This window comes from Apteryx mantelli, chromosome 2, assembly GCF_036417845.1.
Source record: "Apteryx mantelli isolate bAptMan1 chromosome 2, bAptMan1.hap1, whole genome shotgun sequence".
Lineage (NCBI taxonomy): Eukaryota > Metazoa > Chordata > Aves > Apterygiformes > Apterygidae > Apteryx > Apteryx mantelli.
Window position 1 is genome coordinate 33056289 of NC_089979.1, and position 24575 is coordinate 33080863.

Genomic DNA, 24575 nt, shown 5'->3' on the forward strand with positions numbered 1-24575 from the left:
TATAATGCAGTAAAATTGAATAGGAGTTCATAGTTTTGTCATAGGAAAGCCTGAAACGTACATTGAAACAAAAATCATCTTTAAATTTACTTGCAGCATCTTCAATGCTAGTCTTACTCTTTCTGAACACTGAGGAGTTGGTAATTCATAAGAATTTGAGGAGAATTCTGTTGTTCTTTAATTATTCAAAATCCTTTCTGATTAAGGCTTGCAAGGTCAGATCCAAGGAGAGAAAAATATACCAAAAATTATTAGTATGTCAGTTTAACATTATTGCTGTCAGAATTGAAATAGTCCATAATGTAGTTAAGTTTTAACAGACTTCTTAAGAAAATGTCTAAGTTTGAAAATTATGTGGTTTCTCAAAAATCTGTACCCTATGCTTTTTGGTACTACATATTCTGTCCCTTGGCCAGCCTTACAGCCATGATCCTGCGGATTTCCACAGTTCTTTACACTTGTACGTGGCCATTCCTTTTGGACATTCCTTTTCTGAAGTACCACAGAATACTTTAGAAAACCCATATTTGTGAGTACTTTTACTTAAAAAATATTCTCATTTTATAATGGCATAAAATTGAATTCTTAGTTTTGAGGTAAAATTGCAGAGAAGCAGAAGGAATTGCATTCTTAGAAGGGAACTATATTCAAGACTTTTCAAGCTTGTGGCTCTGTAGTTTTGTGAGAGACAGAAGGTTAGGGAGAGTCCAGTCTTTGCTCCTTAGGACAATGCAAAAGCCTCACTGCAAAAAAGAATTTCTCATTCAAAACAAGCTCAGAGTTTAGCTGAACACAGTGACAGATTGTGCCTGTTTTTAATGTAGAATATAATGAGTCCTGTTGTGAGTAAAGGAGGAGGGACCAGAAGTATTTCACAAAATACAAGGACATGACCTTTAAAAACAAAAAGTGAAATTTTAGTGTTCTCAATTAAGTGAAATTTGAAATGATTAATTACAAGGATGATTGATTGGTGAATTTTCAGCAGAGTACTGAAAAAACAAGGCTTTTATAGGTAACTGAGAGTGGCATACGAAAACATTTATTTAATTAGTATCAGATTTAGTAGTTATGGTTCATTATCACTTAAGCCTAATGTTTCAGCAGCTATTTTATATTACGACAACCAGATGATTTAAGCAACATAGGTAATTTTTTAGCTTATTTGCAAGCAGTATGTTATCTGGTGCTGTCAATATTGTTTCATAAATTTTGCTGTTCTTCTTCAGAGATCTGAAGGAATAAACATATGTAATTCTTATAGACAAAAAGTGAAATGTGTCACAGTACAACAAAGACTAGATGGTCATATAATTTTATTTTTAAGCCACTTGAACTAAAGTAAACTGAAAGTGGTGGGGTGGGGGGAGGGGGAAGAGAAGAGATATGTTACCAGTAAAGACTAAAGAAAAGCTCTTTAACTTCATTGCCCCAGGTAAAGGCATTGGCAACTGGCAAATTTATTAAAGCTTGCCAGCAGAAATTCGTTTAGACCTATATACTATTGCGTAAGTATTAAATGTATTTTAAAAATCACTAGCCACATTTCTACAGGGCATTAAGTTCTGTCAAGAAAGTTAATTGTCTTTTGTGTTATATATAATTGTGTAAAATTCCCCTTTTCTTCCACCCTTTTGCTACCCATTTTGTTTTATAAAACACTGAGGCCAAATTGCAAACTGCAAATGTTGTTATCTGAGCGCAGCTAACAGAGGCAGCAAACAGACGCAGCAGTTTGTGCAGCAGTGTTTGGGCTCTGACTAGAACTTGAGGATCTTGTTGGAAGTTGTGGGCTTTGTGAGAACCCCCGAGGAACTAGAAGGTGATTGCTGTGAACAGGAAAGGGGAAGCTAGGCAAGGACAACTGCAGGAGGCCTTGACTTCTCCTGGGAAAAGCTCCTGGGAAAAGCTCTAGCTAGGAGTGGCTGCTGCTAACAAGCTCTCTTGGTTGCCCCTGACCAGAGGGGGTTGGGGCCTTTGATCCCAGTGGCCCTTGATTAGGGCGGGTCAAGCACCCTGTGAGTCAGTGCTAGGGAGAGGCCTATATAAGAGCCAGGCCTAGAGCGCAGTGAACAGAGGCAGCAGTTTGTGCAGCAGGGTGCATGAAGGGACCTTCGTTTCTGTTCCCTGTGGTGTACACCTCCTCAAGCATGGTTGTGACACGCCGCACAGCGCGTTCCCCAGTGGCTGTTGGAGTTGCTGTGTCAGAGGCTTGGACCCAGACCGACCCTCTGACAGTAGATGCAGCTCTACAGGTCTCAGGCTGCAGGGAGTGCTTGGGGCCTCTCCGGGAGGCCTGGGCTGGCAGTCAGCTCTCCTGCAGGAGGTGTGCTGCTGTTGACGAGTTGTGTCGTCAGGTAAGGGAGTTACGGGAGGAGGTCAGTAGGCTGCGCAGCATCCGAGAAGCAGAGCAAGAGATAGACAGGGTATTCTCGGAGACTGTACAGCTCCAGGAGTCCCAACCCCCTGCAGCAGTGGAGTTGCCAGAGGGCTCTGTGCCGTGTGAAACGGTACATCATAACACCGTAGAAGAAGGCTGGAAACTGGTCACTGCTCGTGGGAGGAGAAAGGCTCCTACTCCTCCCGAAGACTTGCAGCTGAAGAACAGGTTTAGTGCCCTCCAGGATGAGGAGGAGATGGGCATGGCTGCAAGGGAAGTACCTGGGACAACAGACCCTGTGCCTTGCGGGAACGCCCGGGAGAAGCGGCGGGTGATTGTTGTGGGGGACTCCCTGCTGCAGGGGACGGAGGCATCTATCTGCCGACCTGACCTCATGTCTAGAGAGGTTTGTGGCCTGCCAGGGGCTCACATGTGAGATGTCATGGAAAGACTGCCTAGGCTCGTCCATTCTTCGGACTATTACCCCCTGCTGCTCTTCCATGTGGGCACTAATGACACCAAGGGCAAACTGGAGACCATCAAGCAGGATTTCAGAGCTCTGGGGATGGTGGTCAAGGGTCTGGGAGCCCAGGTCATCTTCTCCTCAATCCTGCCAGTGAGGGGGATGGATGAGAGGAGGAGGAGACGGACTTTCCAAGTTAACGACTGGCTGCACCGCTGGTGTTGGCAACGGGGTTTTGGTTTCTACGACCATGGGACCCTGTTGGAAGATCGACAACTGATGGCGAGAGATGGGATCCACCTCACGAGGCGGGGCACACAGGTCTTTGCCAATAGGTTGGCCAACCTGGTAAGGAGGGCTTTAAACTAGGAAGGATGGGGGAAGGGGAGAGTTACAGTGCCAGGGTAGTTGGCAAAAGACTGCTCAAGTCAGGATGCCTCCAGCAGGTGAATGCAGCCAGGGAAGTGCACATGGGATGTGGCTATGGAGGATCCTCTTGTATCCCTCCTGGGAAACCTGCATGCTCAATCACCTCTCTGAAATGCCTGTACACCAATGCACGCAGCATGGGGAACAAACAGGAAGAACTAGAGATGTGCGTGCGGTCGCAGGGCCATGATCTCATTGCCATTACAGAGACATGGTGAGATAGCTCACATGACTGCAGTGCTGTCATGGATGGCTACATGCTTTTTAGGAAAGACAGGCGAGGAAAGCGAGGTGGTGGAGTTGTTCTTTATGTGAGAGAGCAACTGGAATGTATGGAGCTGTGCCTAGGGGTGGATGAAGAGCGAGTCGAGAGCTTATGGGTAAGGATCAAAGGGCAGGCTAACAGAGGTGACACTGTTGTGGGTGTTTACTACAGGCCACCTGATCAGGATGAGGAAGTAGATGAGGCCTTCTACAGACAGCTGGAAGTAGCCTCACAATCCCAGGCCCTGGTTCTCATGGGGGACTTCAACCACCCTGATATCTGCTGGAGGAACAACACAGCTAGGCACAAACAGTCCTGGAGGTTCCTGCAGAGCATTGGTGACAACTTCTTGACACAGGTGGTGGAGAAGCCAACAAGGAGAGGTGTGCTGCTGGACCTTGTACTAACAAACAAGGAAGGACTGGTGGAAGATGTGAAGGTCGGGGGTAGCCTTGGCTGCAGTGACCACGAGATGGTGGAGTTCAGGATCCTGCGAGGAGGCAGCAGGGCACTAAGTAGGATTGCAACCCTGGACTTCAGGAGAGCAAACTTTGGCCTCTTCAGGGACATACTTGGAGGAATCCCATGGGTGAGGGCCCTAGAAGGAAGGGGCGTTCAAGAGAGCTGGTTAATACTCAAACATCACTTCCTCCAGGCTGAAGAGCGGTGCATCCCTATGAGTAGGAAGTCAAGCAAAGGAGGCAGGAGACCTGCATGGATGAGCAAGGAGCTCCTGGCAAAACTCAAACAGAAGGAGGAAGTATACAGAAAGTGGAAAGGGGGACAGGCCACTTGGGAGGAATATAGGAACGTTGTCAGAGTATGCAGGGATGCGATGAGGAAGGCTAAGGCCTGTTTGGAATTAAATCTGGCAAGAGATGTCAAGGACAACAAGAAGGGCTTCTTCAAATACCTCAGTAGCAAGAGGAAGACTAGGGAAAATGTGGGCCCTTTGCTGAATGGGGTGGGTGCCCTGGTGAGGAAGGATGCAGAGAAGGCAGAGTTACTGAATGCCTTCTTTGCTTCAGTCTTTGCTGCTCAGGGAGGCAAGAGAGAAAGTCTGGAGAGAGGAAGACTTTCCCTTGGTGGAGGAGGAGTGGGTTAGAGATCATTTAAGCAAACCTGACACCCACAAGTCCATGGGCCCTGATGGGATGCACCCACGAGTGCTGAGGGAGCTGGCGGACATTATTGCTATTCCTCACCCTGGAAAAGTGATGGAGCAGCCCATCCTGGAGGCTATCTCCAAGCATGTGGAGGAAAAGAAGTTGATCAGGAGTAGTCAGCATGGCTTCACCAAGGGAAAATCATGCCTAACCAATCTGATGGCCTTCTCTGATGGAATGACTGGCTGGTAGATGAGGGGAGAGCAGTGGATGTTGTCCGCCTTGACTTCAGCAAGGCTTTTGACACTGTCTCCCATAACATGCTCATAGACAAGCTCAGGAAGTGTGGGCTAGATGAGTGGACAGTGAGGTGGCTTGAGAACTGGCTGAATGGCAGAGCTCAGAGAGTTGTGATCAGTGGCACAGTCTAGTTGGAGGCCTGTAGCTAGCGGTGTCCCCCAGGGGTCAGTACTGGGTCCAGCCCTGTTCAACTTCTTCATCAATGACCTGGATGAAGACACAGAGCGCACCCTCAGCAAGTTTGCTGATGATCCAAAACTGGGAGGAGTGGCTGATACGCCAGAGGGCTGTGCTGCCATTCAAAGAGACCTGGACAGGCTGGAGAGGTGGGCGGAGAGGAACCTCATGAAGTTCAACAAAGGCAAGTGCAGGGTCCTGCACCTGGGGAGGAATAACCCCATGCACCAGTACAGGCTGGGGATTGACCTGCTGGAAAGCAGCTCTGCGGAGAAGGACCTGGGAGTGCTGGTGGACACCAAGTTAAGCATGAGGCAGCAATGTGCCCTTGTGGCCAAGAAGGCCAATGGTATGCTGGGGTGCATCAGGACGAGTGTTGCCAGCAGGTCGAGGGAGGTGATCCTCCCCCCTCTACTCAGCCCTGGTGAGGCCACATCTGGAGTGCTGTGTCCAGTTCTGGGCTCCCCAGTACAAGAGGGATGTGGCACTACTGGAGCAAGTCCAGCGAAGGGCTACAAAGATGACTGGGGGACTGGAGCATCTCTCTTATGGGGAAAGACTGAGAGAGCTGGGCCTGTTTAGCTTGGAGAAGAGAAGGCTGAGAGGAGATCTTACCAACGTGTACAAGTATCTGAAGGGAGGGTGTCAAGAGGATGGGACCAGACGCTTTTCAGTGGTGCCCAGTGACAGGATGCAAGGCAACGGGCACAAACTGAAACACAGACACTTCCATCTGAACATGAGGAAAAACTTTTTCACTGTGAGTGTGACAGAGCACTGGAACAGGTTGCCCAGAGAGGTAGTGGAGTCTCCTTCTCTGGAGATATTCAAAAGTCGCCTGGAGGCGATCCTGTGCAATGTGCTCTAGGTGACCCTGCTTGAGCAGGGGGGTTGGACTTAGATGATCTCCAGAGGTCCCTTCCAACCTCAGCGATTCTGTGATTCTGTGATACTAAAGTGAGGAGTCCTGAAATAATGCAAACCTTGGAAAGCTGTGAACTCTTTATGGGCACGGTCAGAAGCTTGCTGATAGATTGAGAGAGTAGGAGTAAAACAGATTTAGCTGCAGTATTCAGCAAACTGTCTCTGATCCTGTTTCAGCCAAGCCAGACTGAGAACCCCAGGCTGGCAAGAGGGACTTGAAAGGCAAGTGGCAGAGTGACTAAAGGAACAAGCACCTCAAATGCTGTGAATACGGAATTTTAGGGCTGGGGGGGATTAATCAGATTCAACAAGTATACCACATACAGAGCGAACTGCTGGTGAAAATATAAAGTCTGTTATCAAGCTTTTTTTTTTTTTTCCAGCACCTTCTAATGGTGCAGATCAAAACCTTAAATGGAATCGAAACTTCAGCTATCTCAATGCTTAAATTGGATTTGTAGGAGTTATGGTTTACATTTCCCTTCCCAGTGATGGCTGAGGGGGAAGGATGCCTAGAATGGGGAATACCTAGTAGCAAAATCCTTTAAGATATAGGAAAAGGAATTACATGAGAAAGCTGTCAAACCAAGGGAAATCTGGAATCAAAGGCTGTAGATGTCAAGATTCAAAGCAAGTCAGGGAAACCCACAATATCACAGATAGTGAAGGAGAAAGACCTAGGTAAAGAGAGGATTCTACGTGCAGGTCTTTTTCAGGGGAAAATGGTCTCTTCTCAGGCAGGGATGCATTACAATGCTGCTTGCCGTGACTGAAGATTCAAACCTGATGACAGAGTGGGGAAAAAATAAAATGAAAACCCTGCAGGCTAGAAAAGCTGTAAGATTAATGATCACCATTCCCACGAGGAAGAGATGGATTGGTCATGAGTGACTCACTGCTGTGTGTGATGAAAAATTCTGTCTAGTGACTGGGCCTAACATTGTGGGAGATCTTCTGTCTCCCAGAAGTTTAAATCTGAGTTATGTTGCCAAAGCCATCCAGCCAAATAAGAATTAACTCAGGCTGGTCATTCATGCGGGCATGACCAACTCTTTTGATGTGACTCTGAGCAGATCAAAAGTGACTATGTGACTCTTGGGGGAAGGCTGAAGGGGTCAGAAGCTGCTGTAACATTCTAGTTAATCCTCCTGGTCATGCAGGAAAAATGTGTCCTGGCAAAGAATGCACATATGCACAAGCAGTGTCACCAAAGAGGGCTTTGGCTTCTTTGACAGTAGGACGAACTTGCAAGGAAAGACAGGGTGAAATGGAAATGTTCAGCCTAAAGAAAAGAATAATGTTTCAACTTTATAGATGTTACACGGGGCAGGCAGTTTCTTCATTGTTTTTGTGATGGATTAGATGAGAAGTAATGGGCTTAAACTGCAACCAGAAAGAGTTTTTTAATGTATTAGGAAAACTTCCAATGCTAAGTAGAGCAGTACTTGTTAGGAAATGACTAATAAGGCTATGAGAGTGCCATTGTGAGAGGGCTTTACAAATGGGTTGGGCAGACAGCTTTGATCTATTGAGTCCCTCCTCAGTTTTATGTTTCTCCTCTTCTGTGTAATTGTAGTGTTAACATATTCATTCCAGCGTTTGCAACTGCTTGCAAAAATATGAGAATAAAGCAAACACTTGGCCGAAGTTTATGCTCAGTTTCTTAGGGATTGTATGAAACCTTCTGGAAGTAAATATTATGTATTATATATTCTATATTATATTATATAGTGTAAATGTTATAGTGTAATGAAATTGTAAATGAAAGGTAGAATTGAAATAGGTGTTATCTTTGTTATTTAATTTCCTTGAGAACATGAAATCTGACATGTTTTAAAGCAGGAGGGCTGTATATGATCAATTTTAAACTATTTTAATGATCTGTTTTCTGCTAGAATGATGGGGGGTTGCTTAATCTGCAGTAATAAATGTGGTGGACAGAGGCACTAAGACCTGCAGCCGTGTTAATCAACCATCTAAACCTATCCCTGTTAAATGCCAATCTCCTCACCTCAAGTGTTGTGTCACTGTAAATCTACATCCATACAGTGCATATTCATTTCTAGATTTGATTTTTTCCTTTCATGACTTTTACTCCCTGATCAGCTGCTATAAATTACTGAAATTATAACATAAATACTTTCTAAAGGACAAAAACATCCAACCCTGTTTCTATCTATATTCATATTTCCTATTGTTTTTTGTCATCCAGGTTTCATAACAAGCAAAAATACTATAATGTATTAAACAAGTATCAGTTTTGTGTGCCAAATTTATCTTTTCAATTTATATATTTACTTTGAAAAAAGTATTCCATCTACAAAGACTATTCTGACTTGATCAATGATATTTCATAATCATATCTGGCACACTTAGTAAAGAAGATTAGTTTCCTCTTCAATAGTTTGTATGTTCAAGCAGTTTTGATGGGATCTGTACAGTTGGGTGAGTATTGCTATCTTGATTTTGTGAAGAAGAGTGACCTAGGGTTTTTCTTACACGTGTGATCTAATTCTTTTCTTTGCCTTAGTCTCATTCTTCTGAGAAGTGCAGATATATTGCAGCTCCAGGACGTTGGTCTTTGCTGTAATGCATTCAAGACGTAACAGCTTCTTTTACATTTTACATATAAGATATAATCATAACTGAAGTGTAATAACTCAAGCATACTAACTTCAACTAGCTGATTTAGTGAAGTTTGAAAGTTTAGGATGCCATAGTAGAAACTGAAATGAGATTACTAGTGCCAAACATTATCTTCCAACTATGAGCTTGTTCCCCTGCTGTATCTTCTGTCAGCAGTGAGAGTTTTGAAGATTTAGAGTTTCTTGTTTCAAATGTAAACAAAAGTTATAAGCAAAATTGTATTGAGGAGTGGTATAGCAACAGCTAGGTAGAATATATTATGGAAAAATAGGGTGAAATTTCAACAAAACTTGAATGTTGAGAGTTCAGAGATAAATAATGCAATATGGATTCTGCAGGCCTCTAATACCTTCTAGAATCTAGCATCTCCAGAGAATGATGCTATAGAAGGTATCTAAGGTTTATATTTAAAGTACTTTGAATAGAAATAACATAGTATTTGTAGTTTTTAAAGATTAGGTAGAGGAATCTAGAAGAATTTTATTTGAAATGAAATTCCTTGTTACATTCAAAGGAAGGCTGGATTGATAGTTGCTAGGGTACACTACGTCTTGACTCCGGAATCTATATATATTTTCTCAGCAAGAAGGCAAATGGATTTGAATATCTGCAAAGCATTTAGATAGGTTTGCATAGCAAACTGTTTTTCTTCAGTGGATAGTACAATTTCTCTAAATTGTGAAATTTAAATTGTGAAAGAGATTCCCAACAGGAATATATTTCACTGCTTTACTGTTACCTGCACCAACTTTTTAAGTCTTAATATGATTGATATAATTCAGTAATCATGCTCCAGTGAGCAACCAATATTATGATATAAACTACAATTATCCAGTTACATTGCACTCTCTGAAGTATTGCTTCCTGTATCTCTGTCTGCATCAGTTTTTTCAATTTCTTTCAAGTCTTACTGTTCACAGTACTTCTAGCATGTCTTCAGCAGGGAAACATATTTCTGACTTTCACATGGGGACAAAAGAGCCTTTTCCAGCATTAGTTTTTAATTGTTGCCATTGCCTCCTTAATAAGATGGAGGCTGTTTCTGGTATTTTAATTTTCCTATTACAGAGATTCACTGTCGTGAAAACACTGTGGTATCTGTGATATAAATATCTTCTTTAAATAACACAACAGCAACATTATGATTAAGGTAATGGCCAAACTTTTATTTAGGAAGAAGTGTTCAAAGTTGCAGGATTCAAAGGATCATTCATCTGTTAAGTAAACTTTTTTCTTTAAGTAAAGCAGATTTAAGATTTAAGTTGTGGTCTATTATTGGAACATCACAGATGTGTGAGGACTAGTTTTTGTGCTTTTGTCTTCATGACTCCCACTGTCATTTCATGTAATACAAACAAATCCAGAATTTTTTTGTCATATCCATCCGTTATGCTGTGCTTGTAGTGTTGAGTGCATCACTGGACCCTTTTTGATGAGGAAATAAACAGAACAACTTTGATGGTATGCAGATTTGGATTCACAGTTCAGCTGGCCAATTTTTCTTCTAGAATGTTCTTCTTAAATTTCATAAGCTGATAATAACTCTCAATATAAAAATCTTTTCCTTTCATGCATCAATTCACATTGCCGGCAGGAACAATTTGTAAACAACCATTTTTTTTGGTCATTTCTGAAACTTGCTGGCCATCCTTTGTATGTCTCCAGAAGTATTTGTGAGATATCTGTACGTATTGGCAGCTCACCAAAACATGCAAGCTCTTTGCATACTTTGTACAGCTGGCTAATTCAAGGGCAGTCAGTACAAGAGTTCAACAAGGCAGTTTGTACAATTACAGAGCTGCTTTCCAGAACAAACCTCACAACTAGCTGAGGTCTTTCTCTATTTGTATGTAGGATTCAAAGGAAAATGTTTATTTCCAAGTTTGATTAGAATGATCTATAAGAACTTCAAATGCCAATATTGAACCAGTTCAAAGATCCATGTAGGCTATTTTCTCATGTCTGGTGATAGCAAAAGTATAGCTATACTTCCCTTGGTCTTTCCAGCCATCTGATACTTTAGTACTTCCATCAGTCAGCTGTTAAGGGATTTCCTGGATCATGCCTAGGGTGTCCTAATCATCCTAGCCCCTGATCTCTTTTTGTCACAATTTATATTTTTGACTCCTAGGAGAGATTTTGTAACATTTGTTATATAAGTTGAAACATATATCGTCTTGTTTCTCACTTTTATTCTCATCTAGAAACCATAGTGAGAATGTTTCAGCCTGCAGGGATCTATTCAGAACAGATTCTGAAGCAGAGGTCATATTTATACTTATGCATTATTTAGTGTTGGATCTAAGAGTTTGTCATCACAGCAGACCTAACATGGGTATATTACCAGATGCTACTAACTCTTCTAGATAACAAGCCTCTCTTCTACATATATGTTCATATATTCTGTTTCTTCCTTCACGGAACTTTATACTGAGTTCATTCAGGCTGAGTTCACTTGCAGTTCAGTGCATCTGATCCTGAGAAAAATCTCGGTTACACATGAAAATACTAGAGATCAGGGCAGTGTTTCTAACCTCCCAATCTACTAAACCTTTGAATTGTTTAGCAGGTAAAATCTGATAAGCAGGTAACAGAGAATGGCTTCATCTCTGGCAGGTCAGGAAGCAGGAATAAATTTTGCATTAAATTATTCCTTTGCTCCTATCTTGGCAGATCCCTTGGCAGATTGCAGATTATATGAATTTCCAGCCTAGGTTCTAAAATCTACTGCAGCTTGTAAGACCAGCCACAAGAAGTTCTAAATGCAGTCTACAGGCAGTTATACATATATCTGAACGTATTCACCAAAGTACGATATATTTCATGTGAATTAATTTTTATCCATTGTTGCATGTTTCCGTCAAGTTTTCTCTGATTCCCTGCTCGTGTCAATGCACGTACAGTCTTGAATAACAGTTTCACAGCCTTACCACAACTTACCTCTCACATTGTAAATTGTCGCGTTACTCCTGTAACAGTGGAGATCTGTAAACTCTCTGAATATTTTCAAGCTATTTACTATTAGCCTAATTTTCAATTTCTTCATAACCGTAATTATGCAAAAAGGAATAAAATTAAGATTTTTACTGACTTGCTAAACAAAAGCCTAGCAAGAAGAGTAAATAAGACTAACCCATAATTCCAACATTTTTTTTAACTCTTTTTTACTCATCCATTAACATAAGATTATCACAAGATGGATTCAGACTTTTTTTCCAAATTACTCCAAATTGTAATGATGTCACTACCTCTTTGCAATAGCCTAGCATCCCAATGGTGTGAGCTCTTTTGGTGCTTTAGTGTATGAGATAATGTTAAAAACTACTTAATGAATTTACATTCTTGTCAAGCTATTATATTTTAATTAGCTTTTAATGAATGTAAATGAGCAGTTATGAAATGCAAACAATTGATAAAGAAGGCTTCAAAGTCTAAATTGTTTAGGGAAATCTGGATATACAACCAGCATAAATTAAAATAATAAAGGATTTTTTTTTTAATTGGAAAATTTCTGATGAAGAAGACCAACAAAATCACGAGCATTCCAGGCTTCAAGCAAAGACAGACCAAATCATATGTGAAACTAAGGGGGAATCTGATCTGCTGTCCAAGTCAACCAAATACTGAGCAGAAGCTGGAGTCTGCTCATTCTAAATGTTGTCCTTCAGTCTTGGAGGTACCTACATGTACTTCGAGGGAAAGGTCTCTGTCAAGCACTCTGTCCTGGCAACTAACATCTGTTGTACCACTGCTTGTTCCAGAGGGCCAGTTGTGATACCTGAGACCCCCTTAGAATCTCCTTAGAATTGTGAGCCTCTAGTTTACAATATAGTTCTTCAGGAAGTAGGATAAAGGCAAGCACAGCAAGTAGAGAGTTTTCAAATATATAATTGCTGCTATTTATTTATTTTTTTAATTAGAAAAACCTGAAATCAGTGTCCTTATCTCTAGGTCATATTTCCCTTAAGATTTCTTAGGGCTGTATGTGCTCACTGAAAGGCACATTTCCCCATCATCTCATGAGGGTCCTGTGATTACATTGAAATAGCAAATTTCATTAAAATAAATAAGTAAAAAAGGTCAAACAACCCCCTAATAAATAGCAGTTTTGCGATAATACTTTAAAATCCTCTTATGAGAACTCAAAATAGCTCTTGTAGTGATATTTGCATAAAGAAAGTCTGAAACAGCGGCTCTCAGAAGAGTGAACAATTCCGTTCATTTTCAGCTGAATGTGAAAGTTTAAAATGCTGTTTTGATGGGCTTAATCAGCTGCATTTCAGCAGAGGACAACAAAAATAGGAAACAATTCCCATGAATTAGTATGGAGGGTTGTTCCACTGGCTTCCTGCTTCTGTGGAATTGAGGCAGTTAAAGAAAAAAAGTTGTGATCATTGTGTACAGCTGAAGATGAACCCTGCTCACCCTGCTGAGGAGTGATGTGTTCCATGTTGTCATTTCTTTGTTTCTTCTGCAGATCAGGCACAGCTATTGCTGTGAAAGCTATCCATCTAGGTGAACATCTGGTGCACTAAATTAACTGAATTTGGCCATGGTTCATTCTTTTCTTAGCATCACTTCATGTCATTTCCCTGGCTAGTGCTGTTCATGGCCATGGTGTCCTAATGTATTTGCCCAGGTGGATTTTTGAAATATAGCTAGTCATATATGTTCGTACCCCCATGACAAATTAATTATGCTTCAAAACAGTCTTGTAAGATAGCTTCTGCTATATCTCTTGCGCTCTTCATCTCTTATCAACATCACTTGCCAATTTACTAGTCAGATGCAACATATTGCAGTCACCTTATTTTTGACCCTTTCTTCTTGCTCCCATGTTTAGGTAATCACAAAATCCCACAACTACATTCTCTATAGTGTTCTTAGAATTTTTTTCCGAAGATATATTCATGGGAGTTGTATCAGAACAAAATTTAACCCCTCAGCACCTGCTTTTCTAAAGACAAAGTAGAAGCAGTTAGTTCTTGTTAGCTTCAACTGAGCTTTCATAACGTTTCCTGTAACTTTTTCTTCCTGTCAGAAGTTGTTTACTAGCTTCTCTTTTTGTCTTCTCTTGTGACCCTCTTGATTTTTTACAACTCTATGGTAGGAACATCTTTCTAAAGAATTTTCTAAGAATGACCTCCTTTCTTTCTTAATGTAATATCTGTCAAGGTGTTTTATTTAAAAATACTATGTGCATATGTGTTTGCTGGTTTACATTTCAGTGTATCATACAGTTGTCCTCTGTTTGTTAGTCGCCTGGAGAAACCAAATGTTATTCATTTGGCATCCGTTACACTGTTGTGTTCTATTATTGTGCTTAATAAATAATAACATTACCATGAATGGAATGGTAATGGAATACCAAAGGAGCATTTCTCTTTTAGATAATGTTCTGTCTCAAGTAATAGAAAATAATTTTTGCTCTCTTCATTAAAAAAAAAAGATTACCTTTAGATTTTCATTCTTAAGGATTCGTGTATCTGCATCATCTGTGGATTAGATTTTACTCAGTGCATTTTGTAACATGTCAGGAAGAACAATGTTTGTTAATGTTTTTCTGTCAGTATTCTTAGGGCAATGGATCATGTAATTTTAAAGATCTGTGATGCCTGCTCCATAATTATAGAGGGTTTTTTTGTAAATATAACACCCAATATCAATGTAGGTAAATCAGTACCTGGTCAACATTTAGTGGTTCCTGAAACTAATCATACTTTACAAATGTTAGTTCTAGGTAGAGCTAAACTGTTGTAATGCCACTTGCAAATTCCTACCATAATCAAAAATAATGCATTTCAAGCCAGACTTTAGAAATCATCACCATATTACCTGAAATATAACCATGACTGTTGTAATTCCTCGGAGTTGCAACAGTTAAAACAGCCAGGCAATATAGGTGCCTAAATCCTACTTTTAAAAATGAGCTGGGAATTTGTGAATGAAAAAATGAGATTTATTTGGTGCATTTAGGTTTCCCAGGGATGTCTGAAAATACACAAGGCTCCTAACGTTCTTTAGAACTGTTAAAATTTTTAATCTCTCTATATGAAGTAAACAGAAATGCATTTGCTGAAATATCATAGTGTTTCACATGTGGCTGTATCTTGCCTCTCAAGACATATTTTCAATATTTTGTTTGGAATAGTAAAATCTCTTTTCCTTGACAATGTTCTTTCATAAGTTAAATTTTTCATAGTATTGGCTGTAATCTTTACTTGAAGTATAAGAAAATCCACAATTGTGACAAGGATTTTAAAAGTACGTAATAGCACTGACTGGAATTTATCATGCTGGAGTATTTCATGTCAAATTTAGGAACAAATCCCCAAAGTTCTGAAATCTTTACACATGTGTCACAAAACTCTGTTTTTAATCTACCTTTTCTTCTGAGAAATTCCATAAGATAGTTGGTGTCTGTTGAAATGTGGATTCATTATATTTTAATATTTTGTCCACTGAATGTCCTAGCTCTGCTAATGCTTCCTCTTAATTTACACCTTGAAGAAAGGATGAAACTGAAGCTGAGGTACATGTGTGAAAGGGAGGTGGAAGTGTTCTTATGAAACTTTTAATTCAGGATGCATTTGAAGCCCAACTTAAATTCAGCACTTGCCAGCATGCTCTTGCCCGTGAGAACTGTCCTTCGATAGTGAAGCTGTGGGATGTCAGTGGAAGCCTTACAGGCAAGTCAGTATCTGCATAAACAATGGATAAGGGGTTGCCATTGCAGTAAACCTCATTTTTTTAAAGTCTGCCAGTCGCAGTGCCACTTTCATTTTTGTGTATAGTTGTTTAGAGATGATATTGCAAACACTGGAGGAAATTCAGTGGTAACTCATCTTTTGTTTTAAAAAGATGCCATACCTATGGTTGAAGTGGTGTAAACATTACATTGTGGTTTCAGGGCTTGGTTGGCTATACCACTGGTTGCTAGTTAACCATACCTTTAATTTTTAAGTTAAATTTTATTTTCCCCATAACTGCAGAAACAATTGTGAAAAATTAGCATAAGAGAGCAAAAAATAAATTCTGGAAATTAAGTGTCAGGAACACAGATGGTAGATTTACTAGATTTGCTCAAAAGTTTTCAGGGCTTATGCTTAAAAAAAAGAAAAAAGAAAAGAGAAGAAAAGAAAAGAGAAGAAAAGAAAAGAGAAAAGAAAATTTAAAAAAAGAAAAAAGAAAAGGAAAGAGACAAGATGAGACAAGACAAGACTTCCCTCTATTATTGGCAGGAATAGGTCTATTCAACATTTAAAATCTCCTTTTATTGGGAACTTTTGTGTCAGATTGCTGGCGATATTCATTTAGAGGGATTCAATAATCTCCAGGGCTAAATACAAACTCCTCGTGATTGAGGTGTCACAGAGGAGATTTCTCTTTACTTTTTACCTATAGATATTGCTGGATGTTTTTAAGAACCAGTTACTTGAGCAATTATCAAAACTGATTTTTGTACACTTGATTCTGAACCTAGGTCAGAAGGACAAAATGATCTTACAAAGGCTATTCCAGCCCATTTTTTCATCATTCACTAGGGAAATTAATTTCCTTGAAGTCTTGATGACTTGGTGGATGACTGTAAATTGTTCTGAAGTACTTTTATATTTCAGTACTGTAGTTTAAATTATGGCTTCTTGTAAGAAAGAAAGCAAAATAAATAGTGTTGTAAAATTCAGAAATAATTTTGCATATATTCTCCTTTCCTATATTCTGAACAGCAGTTTGAATAAACCACACTGTGTTTGAGGAAATATCCCATTACTCACATCAGCTTGTTAAAGGTATCAGTCCCTTTACTGCAGGAGATTCTCTTTTGTTTTTTACAGGTATTATTTGGATGGAAGCATCTGATATATGTCTCTAAAATCTAATGTTTATTCTTCTAGTAACTGAGTATGTTTATTAATCTTTTTTTTTAATTCATTTTCCTAGATAAAAAAAATCAACAGGAATTTTCCCGTAAACCAGCAGGTAAGAAAAATAAACTTTGGGGAGGTTTCATTTATAATTCTAATTTCATCTGTATTTGAATTGCCTGTGCATTCTTCTAGCTGAAGAATTCTTGGTAGGTTTTCTTTATAGAGTTCCTTGCTGCCTCTAAAGAAGCAATTCTCTCTCTATACGTAAATGGGAACTGGGTGTTCGGTCAAAGTAAGATCATGCTTAATCTTTTCAAATTAAACTAAGTTACATATATGCATTGCCTTATGATTGTATCTTACCCACTTTCATATAAAAGGGAGAAGGGGACTGTTATGCTTTAAAGATTTAACCACTATTCATCAATGTTCTTCTAATATTCCAAAAATGTACTAACTCTATTGTCTAAATTAAAGCACAAAAATGAGTATGTGCCCATGGTTATGCAGCAGGTCAGTACCAGAATTTGGAACAAACTGTATCATCGGACTTGTCTCCAAGTTCATCCATTCTTGCTAGATTTGTCAGGACGCACAGCTCTATCCCTTTGTCCCATGGATCCAATCACCTCATGCACAGCTGTAGAGTAACTTTGCTAGTGATGTATTTTGCCAGAAACCATCTCTTTGCAAGGAGTCCTACTCCCTTTACAAGGCATTGCAATGCCTTCCAGTAAGACACCTAGTGAACAAAAAGTTAGTTAAGCATTTATGTTTTCATAGCTAAATTTATCTCTTTGCTTTTATTACCGTAAAAAAGATAATGATATAAATAACAGTTGCAATGTACCGCTAGGCTAACATGTTATTATTCAGTGATCTCTGCTGTTTTTGAACTCCCAACACCTATGGTTAGAAAGGCATTTGGTTCCTTTTCACTATAGTTTCAGTGGAAAGCAAAAATAACTTTCTTGGCTTGAGTAACTTGTTGATCATGTTATCTGTTAGGGCAGGCTGCAATTAAGGCATTCTTCTCTCATCAGCATCAATCACCATTCCAAAGGAATTACCATGAAGCATTTCAAGGACGTCAGCCAAAGAATCAAAATGAAAAGAGAGAGGCAGATTAGAAAATAAGTTCTCACTATCCATTAAATCCTGGAAAAAGAAAAAGGGTTTGATTTGTGGCTATGCTGAAATTTTAGCAAATTTAATTTCAAAAACAGACTTGCTTTTGGGTTTACCTTGAATAACCTTCAATAGTCCTTGTTACCTAGTTACTTTGAATAGTTTTAGTGTTTGGTTTTGGGTTTTTTGGGGTTTTTTTTTTAGAGGAAGCTATGAAATGTCATTGAATTTAAATTGAATAAGGTATCTCTGAAAAGAGTCAGAAAAGAGTGCACAGAAGTAAGGTTAATTTCTGTCTTATGATATGCAGCAGGCATTAACATGATATGTAGGGAAGGAGCAAGCATTTTTATTTGTTACATTAACTGATAACTATTTATCTGAATATAAATTATAGCCTTAAATACTTTTGTCATCTTGACATTTATTTTAATAAAATACATTTTTGTCAAGAGGTTGAATAGTTTTAACTTGTCTCTGCAGGCACATCATGAGCTTGAACTCTGAAACTGCTCTGATTAGGATATTCTAGTTTGTTGTGGTTTTTTTACAAATTTATTTTACTTATGATGATTAGTCCAAACTATAATCATATTATCTGTTTATGATGAAAATGCCTCTATGTCTTATTGTATATCATATGAAAAGGTTATGCATCTTGTTCAGTATAAAAGTAGAAATACACAAACTGACAGAGCTCATACATGCAAACACATAGGTTCATAAACAGCTATATTGCACAGGAAGTTAGTAGTTGTACACAAGTTTATAATAGGAGTTTCTAAATGCCTGTAAATTGAACATTTTTAAAGTTTATTGAAAACAGTTTATTGAAAAAACATTGACTAGGAATTTTTAGGATACTATATTTAATCAGTGTGGGTGGGAATGGCTTATGTGATCATGTAGCTTTTCAATTCTCCCTCAGTGACAACATTTCTAAGAATATTGTCCGTTTCTTTCCTATATATGTAAAAAATAGATACATGTTAAATACAGATAGGTTTACCTTTTTGCTCAGGTATACTCCTTTGCTAAATGTATAGTTAATAAGCAGACTAATATCTTTCTCATAGTTAGATGTTACTAATATCTTAAATGCATTTAAAAGTCTTGATTTTTATGCCTATGTCTATCCAAGCAGAACTTTCTGTAGAATTTTCCATCAACAGTGGCAACCTTGGAAGTATAATCTTTTGACTGCTGTCTTCATCCCGTTACACTTAAAGAAAAAAAACAAAACAGCATATTTAATTTCACTTAAAGAATGCCCAAGGTTTATTTTATGAGCACTGAAAGAAATATTAAAGGCTGTTTTCAATTAGAATTGCTTATGAATATTTTGAACACGTTTTTATATAGATGATATATATACACTCATATATACATATATACATATGTATATATCTGTGGATTTTAATTAGCTGTTAAAGGCAAAAGGGGGAAGGGAGTTGTCAAATGACAGTCAAGAATCCAATCCTATTAGAATTCCTATGAGAATGTATTCTTGATTTAGAGAAGAAACTATCGGCAGAGACAGACCAATAGCATTACAACGAGGAAACAAGTGAACCTACATAGGTGTGGAAGTTTCTGCAGCACTCACATTGTTAGCCAGACATCTCAGTGGTTGTAATAAAGTCGAAAAGAGAAAAAGCGATTAGAAGAGTTGTTGATTACACATAGTGCAACAGCTTTAGTTTAACGCAATATTGTGAAATTACTTTTGTTTGAGATTTTATTAGAAGGATACATTTACTGGGAATTGACAGTTCAAATATGAGAGGAGTGATAAGAAAGTGATAATTATATAGAAACTATCAGACTATTGGCAGTTCTGAGAATGGTGTTAATATGTGTAATAATGGTGGGAAAGCAATGCGAAAAAATGTTGGAAGAGGACCACACAGGCATGGTGTTTTTAAGGAAGGCTGTGTGTGGGAGAAGAGAGGAATAAAACTTGTATGAGCTGACAAGGGTGAAAGGAACACTTAAGGGTGGTAAAAAACTTTGAAAATGGCAACATTTTGAATTAAGCTGTGTTTTCTCTGTGTGTGGGCTACATGTAGTACCATCTAATAGAATAATAGCAAATAGTTGAAAAAATTTAATAATTCGATACTAGAAACGAAATGCATAATCAATACTAAACATAATACCATATCATAGACAAAATGTTCATAATCCCAGAAGAAAAAGGATAAGACCACTTAGCAAAGATGCTAGAGTAGAATATTTCAAGGTTGCAGCTTCTGTATTTGATCTGCCAAGATGGGCCAGGAAACAAGCGTGTTTCCTTTTCTTGGAGCTCCTCACCGCTGTTTGCTTGAGCACAGCAAATGTCAGCTCCTGAGGGAGGGATCATTAGGCAGATGAGTTCAAAAAGGCAACCCTGACTTCCCTTTATGAACTCCAGGATGATATACTCTTCCTCAATAAAGTGTATCGTTTTACTGAGGACAAGCAGTGAAGATTCCTTTTCAACTCCTGATCTTTACTCATTGGCCACCAAGAGTTTGCAGATGGGCTGATCTCAACCTAAAGTCTACTTGATAGCTTCTAGGGGAGTCCACATTAGAAAGGCCACTCTAACAAAATCTGATACTTCTCAGGATGAGAAACTAAATGTACTACTGCCAGCTACTTGGAGATTTTGCTATACATCATAACTCATTTGCCGTTTGTGATTTAATTGGATTTGGCATTTACTGACTGACATGCCATGAAGAAGAACTGCTTAAATCTGCTTTAGATATGCAATGGAATTCTAGGCTTGGATTTAAATCTTAGTCTTACCTTGAGTTCACCTGCTTCTGTCCCAACATTTAGAAGTATGCTTGCTAAAATGCAGTTGGGAAAGTCTTAACTTTCTGATTGCACTTTTAACTTATTTCACTCAATCTGCCAGCAGTAAAAAGCAAATTCAGTACCTGGCAAAAACAGGCTACTGCCTTTCCATTTTATTGATTTATGGTTATGTTAACATAGATTTTCACAAATGGTAAACATATCCTCATGCTTCTGTACTGCACAGACAAAAATCGAATCAAAATAATCAAAGAATCTGTACAGATCAATTATAGTCTGTGATATAACAAGTACATGATACTGGAAAATAACTAAGATTAATATAAATGAGACAATATAAATGAGACAACTACTTGTTAAGTATTTCTCAGTTTTATTTTGTCAATGAAGGTATCACTATATTTTCTTCCAAGGTCTGAGCATCCTGCTAAGGGAATATTTTTGTGTTTTAAGTAGATCGTTTCTGCAGCTTGTGAAAATTCCATGAGGCATCCAAACATACTGGTTAAATCTATGATTCTTTCATAAAAACTTGCTTCTAAAAGTTAGAGTAATCTTTTGATTCAATGAGGCATATAAACACATGAGGCATATAAACATGTCAGATGCATGCATCTTCATACAGCCCTTAGTTTTGCCTTCTCAGGGTTATCAGATGCTTTGGGCATCACTTTCAAGAGAAGAACATTTACTCCCCTAAACCCAATCTGAAAAGTCTTTCTTTTCCAAGGAAAGACAAGTATCCTAATATTACGTGTCACTATTGATACTGCGTACAACAATTTTATTCCACAGTGAAAAACATGTATATTACCTAAAGAAGGAGGCTTTCTGCCCATCTCTCATAGGTTCAAAGTTTTGCAAAATAATTTTCTATATTTTTTCTAATGCAGCCCTCCTAATGCAGTGACTCAAATTCACACTATTGTCACTGATTTTCTCAGCCCAAAAGATTGTTCCTGCTCATTCTCACATTTCCGTCTTGGATCTGTAACTAATTCTCTCATGCTACTTCAGCAGGGACTGCAAGTCATCTCACCTTTCTCAGCCCAGCACCTTCATCCCATGTCCATTCAATCTCAACAAATTTGCTTCTAAATTCTCTCTTGCCAGGTAAAGTGTCCTACGATCTCTGCAAGAAGCAAAACAGTGTTACCTTTTCTGAGAGACCATAGTTGCCCACTCACTCACTAACCCTAATAGAAAGCTTTTCACCTGAAACAGAGATTGGAGTATCTTGGCAGAGCAAAATATTTTAAATTTTCTTTTCCTGTATCTCTCATCTCTATTTAGAATTCAGTATTTAGAATTAGAATACCAGTGTTTTGCCAGCATATTTACACTTCATTTGAAGTTCATAAGTACACATGGAAATATCCATTTTCTTTTGCTTTTGATACCATTTAATAAAAATAACTAATGCAACTATATCAGATCAACTATGCAATATCACCTCATACTTTGGCTTAATAGGCTGCTGTTATGCAGTTAGAAGAGTCTCATTTAAAATCACTTTTAAAAAATCAGCTCAATAAGTCTTTGTTTAATAAAGCCTAATTTATAAATGCTGGTTAAAGGTGAATACGCACAAGCGCTACAGCTGTCTTGGCTGTCACTCAAGCCAATGTCCTTTGCTGCATGTGTGTTGCATCTTAATTCCATTTTTAAAGGTGAATGCAATTGCTCAGATGGACTTATAGAACAATACTTGTTGGAGCGGTAAACATCTGTATGAAACACTCTACATATAATTTTTTTTATTGTTGAATTATAACCTCCAAGGTGACATAGCTATTGTATTAATATTTTTAAAGTGAAATGATTAAACAGGATGTTCTACTGAAAGGTAACATGCCCTCAAAGGAAAACATGCCATTATTCTAGCAATACCTTCAGGAAAGTGTTTGTATTCTTTCTCCTTAGGGTTTTTTGTTCTGTTTTGGTTTGATTTTGCATGAATGTTGAACTAATTATTTTTCATTTGCCATTACTGTAGTTCTTCAGAGCTGCTGTTCTACAGTTCTTGACTGACAGTTATTGAACTTTCAGGTCCTATGCTACGTCTTCTCTATCACCATCTTTTTTCACAGTAAGGATTTGATCAGGTTTATTTTGCAGATCTCTAGAATGAAACTTCTGTTGCTAAACATTTATAGAAACACACAGGGGGAGCTGAGTTCTTGCTGTTAAATTAAGCAGAAATGCATGATAAGGTGTAAGTTATGCTGTGATAATTTCCTGCATTGTACTGTCAGGCATCTATGGTACTTGGCATGGATTATTATTCCATAATTTAAATCACTGAAAGGCTTACACTGCTTATTAAAGACTTTATTGAGCTTTCTGTAAAATAAAAGGTGTATAGATATACATAAATATTTTCAATTTTATTGACAGGAAGTACTTTTCACTGAGCAGTTATTTTAATAATCTTAGATGCTTCTGAGGCTCTCTTGGGGGAGGGGAAAGAAAAAAAAAGGTGCTTCCTGGGGCCAATAGGAGATATTTCTTTCCTTGTAGTTCAGAGTAGCTTTTGAAGTTCAAGAGAGAGCCAAACTCTAAAAGGGCAATATACTCTATAGATTGTTAGTTTTTAGGTGGAGAAAACCTGCACATTGACATTTGAAAAGAAGATCAGACTGCTGAAGATAGTTGGTAACCTGATGAGCTAGAGAATATTCATGTTGTGAGTCACTTGATGAAGTTATTGGATAGCAATGCCTACATCCTGGAGCTGCATGCCCTATAGCTCATGAGAGGATGGAAGTAATTTGGAGACTTGCTGGAAATTTAGATGATAGAAGAGATGAGTTAGATCAAGTTCTTACTTAAATCTCAAACTATAAGTCTCAAGCTGTATACCAAAACGTTTCTACCTGTCCAACAAGTTCAATTTTGCCTCAAGTATGGATTTCATCCTCAATTGCTCTTACTTTTTTTTTTGGCATTTAATTTCTCATACTTTGTCTAATTCTAACTTTTTAGCTAATTTTTCTCTGCAATATTAATGTCACTACTTGAAAATTGTTGTCAGTAGGAGTAAGTTTTGTCTGATCAAATTTAATGACCACATCCATGTTAGATCTGGATTCAGATTTTCGTCAATACAGGGAAGAAAGTATGCTATTCTCAACTAAAGGCCTAAATAGGGCAGGTGAATGAGGAGAGTCTAAATATCTTGCTCTGTTGTAGACATTTAAAACCGGGTCAAATAAATAGACATGTTTCACAACTAGAGATTATTAAGTAGAATCCTAAATTATGGAGATAAACAGATTATGTTATTTATTGATTGGTTCTAGATGATGAGTTATTAGATTTTGTATGTATTTGGTGATATTTCAAGAGTAGATTGAAGAAAGGACTTAGGAATCTATGAGAAAGTGACGCCGTGCCTAGGCATTAGCCATTTGGCTCCTAAAGAATTGAGAAGTGTTGGAATAGGATCCAAAACAGCCAATGTTGAGCTGCCTCAGACAGCTTACAGGAACAAGTTTGAAAGCCCTTCTCTCTTTGGGGCTTGAACTTCGACCTGAGCCAAGGCTGCATTCACATGAGATACAAGGCTTTGAGTACCCCCGCAAAAACTCCATCTAAGAACTGAACAGGAGACCCTGCTCTAAAAAAATAAATAAATGCACTTGACAAAAGAATTAATCAATGTTCATGCCTATTTTTGCGTGACAGTCATGACTTTAAAGCATTAATGCGAGAAGTGGAGAGCTTGATTTAATGTTTTCCAGATTAAGGAATTCATATTCACATCTTCCACCTTTCGTTAGTACCCCTCATACACTCCAGTCAGGCACAGAATCAGGCACCTTCTGATCCCGTGCATCTTGCATATCTTTCCGCATCGTGTCATAGCTTCAACAGGAGCTGTATTATACCTCAGCTTTTAGCTAGATGGTTAGGTTAGGAGATGAAAGATACAGGTTTGACACACTGACTTCATGAGTACTGTAATTGCTGGCTGGCTATAAAAAGGGTATGCCCTGTAGCTGCTACTTTTTGAAAGAATATGATCTTAACCACATTTTGTAACAAGCCTGATCCTGCCCACATGCATTAGGTGTTCTAC

The 24575-nt window shown here is 38.5% G+C and overlaps 1 protein-coding gene across 1 annotated transcript in view; it reads left to right on the forward strand.

Annotated features, from left to right (window-relative positions):
* SNTG1 (syntrophin gamma 1) overlaps positions 1-24575 on the forward strand; it is a 352899-nt gene that overhangs the window by 261818 nt on the left and 66506 nt on the right. Inside the window, exon 12 of the mRNA XM_013954658.2 lies at positions 16632-16670. Coding sequence (XP_013810112.1) covers positions 16632-16670 — 39 coding nt within the window. The remainder of the gene's footprint in view (positions 1-16631; positions 16671-24575) is intronic.